This window comes from Carcharhinus amblyrhynchos, chromosome 9, assembly GCF_965287045.1.
Source record: "Carcharhinus amblyrhynchos chromosome 9, sCarAmb.v2.hapA, whole genome shotgun sequence".
Classification (NCBI taxonomy): Eukaryota; Metazoa; Chordata; class Chondrichthyes; order Carcharhiniformes; family Carcharhinidae; genus Carcharhinus; species Carcharhinus amblyrhynchos.
The window spans coordinates 64,137,647-64,149,121 of record NC_137332.1 but is presented as its reverse complement, the minus strand read 5'-3'; the positions used below and the strand labels follow the sequence as shown (position 1 = coordinate 64,149,121).

The window sequence follows — 11,475 nt, the reverse complement described above, 5'->3', positions numbered from 1 at the left end:
GGAGATAGATAAAGGAAGCTCACATTTCTCACTTTGCCCAATCGGAAAGTGGCATAAACTAACCACATTGGAAAATCGAATCCGCCTGGAGCTGTCATTGACCGTCCGTCAATAGCCAATGAAAAGCCTATGACAGGCCTTTGTAATGAAAAGGATTAGGTGGCAGTCTATCGAACTCCTCCTACCAAATTATCCAACTGTGCCCTGGCGAGAGACTGCAGCAAATCGGCAAAACCGTGTGTTCCCAGCCAGCAAGCTGCAATCGGATCAGCAAGGACTTGGGGCTGAGGAGTCAGGGGAATGCCGCTAAAATCACCCGAACATCATTGTTCGCCCATTATTTAAAACTAATCTGCAGGGATTCTCTCCCTGAAAAAAAAACCTTGGCACTGTCTGGTCCCCAGCAGCAGCGAGTAATGACCATTTCGTGTTGTATTTTCCCCCATTAGAGATTAGCACTTTATTTTTTTTGTCTCTCTCTAATTGTCTTGTGGCAGTGTATTCCATGGTTTAAGCTGGGGTCTGTATGGAAGTGCTAAGAGCCCGGTCCGAGGAAGACACGTGTACTTTCCGTCAATCAGCTATGCTTTTCCACGGAATCTCTGGGGGCGAGATCCAGGGGATCATGGAGGAGATGGAAAGGCGGTCCAAGACGGATTCTCGTCTCGCCAAAGGAGTGCAGATGAACGGAAGGGAGACGGTAAGAGCGAAAACAGCATCAACAACAACAAATTACTTCTGCGACACACACACACAGCTAACTTCCTCCCTTCATCCTGAGCAGTTCCCGTGCAGCAGATGTTGGAAGATTCGATTTAGATTTTACTTTTTTGGGGGGGTTCACAAAAAATCTCTCCGATACATTCAATACACGGCGGCCTGATTTTTAGCCCATCGCATTTACTAGAAAGGGACTTGAGTCTGTCTGACAGCCAATTTACTCTGGGAGGTCATGGGGGTGGAGGCAATTATCCACATACAATGAAATTAAACTATTACATAAAACATATATATTTTAAAAATCGACTTTGAATTGACCATCTTTCTGCCGTGATTTGTCCTGTTCATTGGTTTAACAACGACATTGTCGCCAATTAATTAAGACATGTCCCCATTTAACATTTTAGGAGGGAAATTGCTTTGACAACGCGATTGTTTTGTAAGCTTTCAGCGAAAGGAACTCACGCTTTAAGCAAGTGCGCGGGCGTTAGGTTTTTATGTTACTAATTCAGCAGAGTAACTTTAGCTTGCTCATGGAGCGTGTAAAATATAACTTGCTGGAGCGGGGGCGGGATAACAGCAAATGAAACATCCAAAAATCCTTACCTGCAAAATCTTTTGCCTTGTGCAAATGGCAATTTGCTTGCCTTCCTGCTTCTGTTTGTTTAGCCTTGTGCAACTTGTGTATATGCATTTGGTTATGGTGACCTTTTAACTTGACATTCACTGGCTGTTGTTTTTTTTGTTTCCTAAACTCTGTTTACAGACCATGCCTTCTATGAACCCGGATAAACCCGCCCTATGTGCTGGCTGTGGCGGTAAGATAGCAGATAGATATTACCTGCTGGCAGTAGACAAACAGTGGCACCTAAGGTGCCTCAAGTGCTGTGAATGTAAACTCGCTCTGGAGTCAGAATTAACTTGTTTCGCCAAGGATGGCAGCATTTACTGTAAGGAGGATTACTACAGGTAATCATAGTCACACGCCTGAGCCCCCTTCTCAAAATAAGTCGTGCATTTTGCCCCTGCCACTCGTGCGTACGTAAATATTATTAATGCACGACTTATTTCACATTATTGTGATTTTTTTATCTGCTGTGTTATAATGATGCGTATTTATTTCCCAAACATCTACTACGCAATCCGTTCAGTTTTATACCCAGCCAACCAGTGATCTCTCCGCATTGAAACCGAATCTGAAGTTGGGGCCTTTTATCTGTTAAGAAAGTGGGAATAATTTGGAATGATAGTTGAAATAGACTCTAATAAGTGGTCGCGGTGGTTTGACAAGCAAGCTGTGAGGTTCCTTCCCCACCCCCGTTCTTTGTTGCACATCTCACTAGCGGCCTGCTCAGGACCCAGGACAAAGATGTAGCAATTTAAACTAGAATTCTTACTCTTCGTTCATTTATTAGGTAGCCATAACATGTTTTCCTGAACGTTTGCTTAATGTGTTATTTCGTTTGAGGGTGAGAGTTGTAGAAAGGAAGTTGATCTCGATCGGGGCCCCCAAACTACCAGACATTCTGCACTCTCTCCTTTCCTTCCCCATGTACGGTATGTTTTGTATAGCCCGCAAAAAACAATACTTTTCACTGTGTACTAATACATGTGACAATAATAAATCAAATCAAATCAATAGTGGAGTCACAAACGACAACAAATATCAATGAGTGCTTAAACATGTTTACTGATGTGAACATGAAGCCAGCGCATTGACAAGTCTTGAGAGTAATTTTGCCATTCCACCCATTCATAAAGTGCAATTCATTCATTGTTTTAAAATTAGCCCATCGACTAATATTGGTCCCACCTCAAAATGATATTTGCCCGGCAGAATTAGGTAGTTCGGCCCTTTCTGCTTATTCGCTAGAAATGTGGTCACTCCAGGACGGCTTCAATTGTACCGCGCTCTCTCTGACACTTTAACATGCATAGCTGACAATTGGTCAACTTGTTGTTCAAACCCCTTCCAGGTGACGTTCTTTTCACGTTACAGATCTATATATACTTAAAATAGAGGATCCAAGACTGCAGATGAAACTAAGGTTCTGTAAAATGAGCACCCGTTCACTGTAATCGATGCTGTTGAAATGTAACCTAAAAGTTGCAAGCCGTGATTAAATATTAATAGATCAATGCGATTGATTGTTCATCCTCTGACTCTTATTTTGTTGACGATAGTGTTTTTTATCCTGTAATATAACGTGAGACTATTTCTAAACGATGTACCCTATGTTCCCCCCAACCCCCCACCCCCTCAGGAGGTTTTCTGTGCAACGCTGTTCCCGCTGCCACCTCGGAATATCCGCCTCGGAAATGGTTATGCGAGCCAGGGACTCAGTGTATCACTTGAGCTGTTTCACGTGCACGACTTGCAACAAAACACTAACCACAGGCGATCACTTCGGCATGAAAGATAATTTGGTTTACTGCAGAGTTCACTTCGAGTCCCTGATGCAAGGAGACTATCACACGCAGCTTAACTACACGGAGCTGGCGGCAAAGAGTGGGGGACTGGGGTTGCCTTATTTCAACGGGACAGGCACTGTTCAGAAAGGACGACCCAGGAAAAGAAAGAGCCCTGCCCTCGGAGTTGATATCCCAACTTACAATCCAGGTGGGGGAAAAAAAATAACAATTGTCAGGAAAGTGACATGTCAGCAATCAAAAAATAATAATTGCTGTGGCGAAAACTTCAGTGCGGTGTGTTGAAATATAAGCAGAAATAAGCATACATGTGTCCATCATATGCATAGAAAGTTATGGTTTTGGGGGAAAAAACAATTGAGTTACTGCCGATCTGAAATCTTACTTAGAATTTAGTTTTTTTGCAAATCATCTCTTGTTTTAAAAGACCCGCTAACCTAGAACCTAAACAACGCCGCAAAAACATGCAAGCTAAGAATTAGAATTGCGTGTTTTCTGTCGGCTGCATCGTAGCAAGGCCGAACGCAAAATATTCTTCCAAGTTGAGTCTCTGTTATCCACAGGAGTTTCCACTTGGCAAAGCTCTGAAGCGGTTTTAATTGGGCCGTCACACAGGCTAACTTCCTGCGTTTGGTGGCGCACAAAACCATTCTGTAGATCTCTTAGAAAAAAAAGTCAACATGATTTCATACTATTTTTCAAAAAAAAGGGAGAATAAATGCTTTGTGGATGTTCCGCACACTGGACCCAATCACATACTGGGTTCATTGTGTCCCTTTTGTACTTGTTTCTTAATTGCGATTATTCCTCGAAGCAGTTTGGCGCGCACTCGAGATTCTGATGTTCAAATGAATGGAGGGAGAATCACGTAATCTGGAGGTTAATTGTTTTGTGTTAATTAGACGTGACATTGGAATCCCTGGTTTCCAGTCACGCATAAATCACCCCTACGCGCTCTAAACCTACCGTAAACCCACCTTGAACTAACATACTGTACATACTCGTTGGTGGATCCAAGTAGTCACATCATTACCAACGAAAATTAATTTATCAAACTGTAGATATGTTTGTACATTTAGTTCTAAGAGCAGTTTTTGAAAAAAAAGTCTCCGCGTGCAAACGACAATTTTAACACGTTAACAACGTGAACTGCGATGTTGGAGAGTGCTGGTATTGTTCATGCTACGATTACTGTTGAATAGAGTGCTGTTAGTACGATCAGATTATAAATCCGAAGTAATCCGTGCTAATTCAAATGGCTTTTCACAGGGAACTTGTTTAAATTTACCCATAACTTCAGTCTCTATCCCTTGGTTGGAAATGAGGAGTCAAAATATTTAATCAGATTCAGATGCAATGTTAAATAATCCCCAATAAACTTTACCTAAATGTCTAACTGCAGACTCTGACTTGTTTTATGAGCAGTATTCTTTCCCCGCTCCCCAAAAGGAAATCTTAGTCGAATTGGACACGAGAGGTATTTTTTTAAAAAAACGAACAGATACAAAAGACAGCATTTCTCCACTCAGAAAGTTCATTACTAAGATCGTATTTTAAAAAGTGTGCAAATGACTCTTGTGTTGATATGAACGGGATGGATCACTGTCATCCGGAATGTAAATTATATAACGGTCCGTGATCCAAACCTTCACTTAAAACCTTCACCTAAAATCATTCAATAATGCCACAGCATCGCTTTAAAATGATACAAAGTGTGGTTAAAAAAAGCACGAAATGCGCACGTTTTAAATCATGTATCGATGTTTTTCTTGAGCGTAACAGTATAATGGGCAGAAACGTGACCTTCGATTTCTTGAAAAAACAAATCTTGGATTTACCATTAAGACTTCTGGAGGGTTATCGAGACTGATCAGTGTACCCGAGCGTAATAACCATTTTATGGCGTGGGATCCATTGTAGGGATTAGTTTATTATTATAATTTGGACTGCGTTCGAAAAAGACTTTTTTACCTCTGCCAATCGCACCGAGTTAAAATTAAAAGCGGCAGATATACTCACCGAAATCGATCTGTCCCCTGGGTTTGGTATCAACTATGTCACTGAACCTAAACACAAAGGCCAGTGCTTTTTTTTTGTTTCCAAACTATTTGTAACATAATATTTTGAGGAGGGCTTTTTGCAAAAAAAAAGAGGTTGGAGTTGAAATTCCTGGGAGCTGGTAATCGTTTCTATGGGAATAGTGGAAGGCGACGTTAATAAGGAATTTCAAACATTAGAGCAATCCGCAGAAGCCCCTGGTCTAATTGATATGGAGAGAAATTTGAATGTGTTGGGATACATCTCAGGAATTAGAGTTTAGCGCCCTCTAGCGAAGATGACGCGCGGATGAACAGTGGTGGGGGGGAGCCCTCTTGCCCAGTGTGAGAGATCATTAACAAACAGCACGGGTCTATTTGTAAATCCTAGGGTGCAACGAGAACGACGCGGACCATTTGGATAGGGAGCAGCAGTCGTACCCGCCAACCCAGAAAACCAAACGCATGCGCACCTCCTTCAAACACCACCAGCTTCGCACCATGAAGTCCTACTTCGCCATAAATCATAATCCAGATGCGAAAGATTTAAAACAGCTTGCTCAAAAAACTGGGCTCACCAAAAGAGTTTTGCAGGTAAGAGGTGTTCGTATTTATCTAGATCACGTTATGCACTGTAAACCCTCTGATTCCCCCCACCCCGCTTTAAAGCTCCATATTTAATCAGGAACCTCTATATTTCTTAATTTCGCAACACTGACACTTGGTAGAGACTGGTCGATCTAAACGAGTTTGAAACAAGAGCTGAAATAGTTAAGGGGTGGTATACCACGAGGGTTTACAGTTGGAGAGTTGCTGTCTATGTTTCATCCACTCTCAGATGCCATACATGTTAGATTAGTGACATTATGGTCTGTGTGGCAAACGTATAAGCACCTTGACTGATCACACATTCTATGCTCATATAAATAACTGAATATCAAGACACGATACATTGCACGCCACCAATTTGCCCTTAAATACACGACTCGGAACGAATATTAATCACTCAGCTCAAGATTCCAACCTCCCCCCCCCACCCCGAAAATGACAAATTTTCAGACTTGTTAATGTTCAGTGCAATTTTAACCAGCGCACTCCCGAGTAACATCTCAAAACTGAGTCTTGATTTTAAATAGCCACTTACACCCACTGCACTGTAAAATGGTCAACCCGCAAACTGGGAAGGAGCAGAGGCTGAGATTAATTTCACCATTTCCGGGACGAGAAAACCATGTCAAATATATAGCAGTGAAACAATAAGGAGATACATTGTGTGACGTCCCATTGCCTGAACGAACTCGATCGTTGATTTAATTTTCGATCGCGGCTTTTAATCCTTCACAGTGGATGTGGGGGCTTGGGGGGGGGGGGGTGGTGTGGGGTGCAGGCGGGAGAAACAGGTTAATCAGAGTAAATATTCTTCCAAAAACCTACGGCGCCCTGGTGTAGCCCATAATTACAGTGACCATAGAATCATAGAATGGTTTTGGTTACTTGGTGGATGCAACATACGACTTCAAAAACTCACCTTAAGTTTATAATAAGTGTAACTCGGTAAAGAAGCAGTTTCGTGTGTGTGTGGTGTTCTGAGCTTGTTCCTAGTTTTCTTGTGCAGGGGAGTCAATGGTATTAAATGTAACCAGTTTCATGTTTGCCTTGTGCACACTCAGCATACCCCAAATCCATTGAATGCTGGTCTAATTTAATGCTACATAGTATTAGCTGTTTAAATCATTTATCTTTATATATCTATATATATATCTATAGCGATAATTTGTGGTTTGTGATTAGATTTTTTCTTAAAACAAAAGGATCACATAATCGGTAAAAAGATTACATGGGATTGGTTTGCAGGTTTGGTTTCAAAACGCAAGAGCCAAATTCAGAAGGAACCTTTTGCGACAGGAGAATGGGGGTGTTGATAAACCTGATGGCACAGCACTTCCTGCCCCGCCCCCAGCCGACAGGTCCGGCGCCGCTCTAAGTCCAAGCAGCACTTCGACCACTTTAACAGATTTGACCAATCCCACTCTGTCAGTAGTGACGCCTGTGACCACTAACCTGGACGTGCACGAATCCGGGAGTCCGTCACAAACTACCTTAACGAACCTTTTCTAACATTTTTAAGCAGATTCCTTTACAACAGAACAAAAAAAACAAAAAAAATCCCTGGAAGTATTAACAAAAAAAGACAAAAAATAAAACAAATCCTGTTGTTGTGTAGGATGATTTTGTTAAATAACTGATATGAATATATATTTTTTGTTTATTGACGAATTCTAGTTTACAGCAGTAGAAAAAAAAGAGCAGTTTACAAAAAAAAATAAATGTCAATGGACTGTGCAGTGGTGACTGCGCATGCTGAATATAATTCCAGCTTCCAATGATACTTTTTCCCCCCTAAAAGCTTCCAGATTTTTTAAAAAAAGTTTAAAGCTCCGTTAATCTTACACTTCAGTTTTCCTGGTCATGTAAACATCCATTTTTTTTTACTTCTGCTAAACTTACCCACCATATTATTACTGTCTCTCCAACTGCAGGGTCGTCTTTAGGGAGAGGGAGACAAAAGGCAAATTAAGTTTTGTTTTGGTAGAGCTAATTTCATGCGCATTCACCAGTGAACATCTGTTCAGGCTACCGCGTTATTGTCATATGTACTGGTACCAGACTAAATAAAACTCGCCAATATTTTAAAACAATCGTTCTTCGGCAGAACGAGACATGGTACTGGGTCTACTTCTCTGGAGTGGGATCCATCACAGCTTTATCATGTGCCTTAATGATATATCTGAAGAAAGTCTGTGACGTGGTGTAGATTCGTGTCCCCTTGTTTTTTTTTGGAGAAAAAAATAAATCAATGCCCTTCTGACACCTCACGAGTTTTTGTATTGTTACCTCCTTTTCTGATAACTTTTTAAATGGGAAAACTGTTTTTTATTTAAAAAAAAGGCGGTTGAACTTGTCCTCGAAGGCAACCATGGATACTGTCTCATTCGGAGTAGTTGGTATTCCCGATGTTAAGTACACTCGAGGTCCTTCTGTTGAAATTCGTGTTTATAATTAGTACAGTAAGTGGTTTGATGAGATTGTTGATGTTACTTTGTTTTAACATGAAACCATTGTACAGGCGCGTTCTCCCCTTTAATATTTATGGACCAAACCTTTGTGATATCTTATTAAAGTTGTGTGATTAAAGCAGTTTGTTTGATCGTTTTTAGTTTAGCCTTCTTTCATTCGGCGCTTATATTACGATATCAAATAAGTTCCTCATGCTGTGTCTATATGCATTACCTATGGACGAAAGACCAAAAGGGCGTAGAACTCGTTTGAAACCAGAAAAATGCGGTAATAATACAAAAAAGTAGACGTAGTGACATAACACATTTTATTTAAAAAACGAACCGAATAAATCAGGATCTAAACATTTTATCAATTCAAGCTAAAAGCACTAATGTTCTGAAAAGTGCCTGAAATAAGTACACAACACATAAACGTGAGAACACGGGACTTCTTTCAGGAAGTTATAGATTGTATGTTTATACCAGCATTGCTTTGCAACGATCTCTATTTTTTCAATTGTCTATTTACGACTCCAGAATGCCCACTTAAAATAAATGAAAGATATTTTTCAGGGACAAGAAAAAAACATAGGGAAACAATTGTGTTTTAAAAATGGCAAATGAAACTAGGCCGAATGTCATCAGGAAGAAAATGTTTCAAGTAAGGTCAGGTTGTGGACGGGAGATACCTAAAACGGCTTAGAGTAAAATCTACTCGCTCAAGTAGGATAGGGACACCACAAGTTGTCATTTTTTTTAAAAAAGGGAGAAATATAAACCGCCTGAAACTCGATAAATGCAGGGAAGACTAAAGCCAAAACAGTTAACATCCAAACAATGAAAATTTACCTTTCCAAATAGTTTTTATTTCACGAAACGTTAAAATTATTTTCCTTGTTTTTTAAAAAACAAACATAACAAAAAGACCCCGAAAGGACAGGTTGCTCTGTAGTTTAATGAACTGTTACTATGATTTCTTTCAGGGAGAACAAATCTTGGGGCATTACAGCCACACTTCCCGACGTTTGAAAATTCCCTAGGTATTTTAAGAAGGGGAAAGGTTGATCGGAATTCAACAGCAGTGAAGACAAAGACTATATTAACACACAATTAAATATCCTAAAACTTTACTCAGATACATAATTACAATAAGCCTCCAAAATGTCATTTGCTTGAATGTTTAAGCTAATGTAGGACGCAACGTGTTGTATTTCTTTTACTTTTAAGCTGTCAGTGGACATACATGTAGAACAAACATTAAGTATGCGCTGGACTGAATCGGAAAGAATTAGGATGTGGTTAGGACAGGTCAATCTGATTTGCATCGCACAGCCAAGCTGACCAATTAAATTAAGAGTTTTTTTCGGACATCAAACGCAAGGCTTTGTCTGTATTCTACAATTCTAAGTGTATAATTAATTTGATATCCATTTGTAACGTGGAGACTTGGATATGATGATTATAAGCGGCATTCCTCGAACAGGGATTATCGATGTAAGGTATTTTGAGTCTAAATTCGCAAGTCCTTCAATCCCACAGGCGACATTTTGGTGTTTCTGGTTGTAAAGCAAAATTGAGAAACATTTGTGCATGCTATTCTAATACTTTTCTCTAAATTATTTTAAATATCAAAAGGGTCGGATGTAATATTGTCAGTACTGTTCTTGGGTGATGTATACATTTTCATTGGTTGATGTTAATTGTAATAAACAGCTTTCAGTATTGAACGAGTTCGCTTGCTTAATGCAACAAATGATTTTATTCTCTTTCGAAGTGTTTTTTTACATATACAAGATAGCACACAGATTGAATTGACACATGCTTTGAATAAATTGCTACCTTCCTGTACAAAGGACCGATTAATTTATTGGAATTATTGTCCGCCACATTATTTTGAAAAATCTCAAATCCTGATATTTGTCGTTGGTGCTTGAAACAAAACACTGGGACACCAACACTCATGGAAATTGCCCATGTATTCATTACAGAATGCAAATCTTACGAATATCACCAGGCAATATCTGATGACTTGCAACCGAACCCATGTTTTACGGGGATTTACACAAAGGAGCGATTTGTCATCTCTAGAGAGAGAGACAAGGAAAAACCTGGAAATATTAAAAAAAAGAACTCCATTCCTTCAAAATGTACCAGAGGGGGAGAGGTGGGACGAAATTGGGGCCGGACTGTTATCATTTAATCTCCATGGCATTAAACATTTGAAATATTCAGTATTTTTTAAAAAATCCAGTCTATTGTCATCCAAGGGATCGCTGCACTTCAAATTGGCCCAGCGCCAGTTATCAGTTACATGATTCAGTGTGACCCTACATTTGGAGGCTAAACTAGTTGTCACACTTTAAACCAAACCATGCCTAATTGGGATACGCTTGTCCAATCTCGTCCACAAACAATTTATATAGACAAAGGGCCAGATGTTTCACATTTTCAAAAAAGTGAAATTTCTGCAACTAAACAATAACGCCTGGTGGCATCTGAAAATAGAAAGTTTCAACCTAAATCAGACCTCCCGATTACACGATGATGTGCAGACATGAATGTTCACAGAGTCACAATGAATCGACCTTTCCTGCAGCAATGCAGCGCCGAAATAATTGCAGAGCTACACTAACGAATTGCCCCCTTTGAATTGGCGCCACTCTTGATTTTGTCAGTGTTTAACAACAGTAACTGAAGCGGCAGCATTCAATACGGGCATGTTTTGAACATTTCACAGTCTCTTGCGTGCAAGTGCTTGATTCGCGTGGTGTCAGGCAGGAGATCAAACGGCGGGTTCCACTGCTTTATATCACAGCGGTGGAACGCAAAAGCAGCAACGTTTTGGAATACTCTGTCGCACAGGACCCATTATCTTTCAAAATATCAGCTTTCCGAAATGGATCTGAAATGGTACCAAAAACAAAATCAAAGGCTAGTCCGGTTTGATTTTCCCTCTTGTAGACAACTGACTTCACAGTGCCTCTTTCAGATTTTTTTCCCCAGAGCTTATAGTTTTACAGCCTTTTGCTTGCAGGGTAGCATCTCATTCAGCTTATCAGGTGGAAAGCTGCAGTCCTTCCCAATAAGTATTGTGCAGATTTAGAGAGCGCGATCCTGGGAAATAGGAAGCACCTTGCTCTGCTTTTCAGCATGTCCCAAGACCTGAATCTTGGCCTCTTGGCTAAGATCATGAGTTAGATCAAGCCCAAGATGGAGCGCAGTGCTTTACC

At 40.3% G+C, this 11,475-nt stretch overlaps 1 protein-coding gene across 2 annotated transcripts; it reads left to right on the top strand.

Moving 5' to 3' along the window:
• The first annotated feature begins 240 nt into the window (after positions 1 to 240).
• On the top strand, positions 241 to 9,950 carry lhx9 (LIM homeobox 9). 2 transcript variants are annotated; one of them, XM_080196606.1, is made up of 5 exons: positions 241 to 700; positions 1,487 to 1,689; positions 2,985 to 3,340; positions 5,578 to 5,780; positions 9,229 to 9,950. In XM_080196606.1, exons 1-5 carry the CDS (start codon positions 527 to 529, stop codon positions 9,283 to 9,285), a joined length of 993 nt encoding a protein of 330 aa, XP_080052732.1. In that variant the 5' UTR covers positions 241 to 526; the 3' UTR covers positions 9,286 to 9,950. The 2 variants fall into 2 exon arrangements, with proteins under 2 accessions (XP_080052732.1, XP_080052731.1); XM_080196605.1 differs by lacking the exon at positions 9,229 to 9,950 and adding an exon at positions 7,041 to 9,210.
• Positions 9,951 to 11,475: the final 1,525 nt, after the last annotated feature.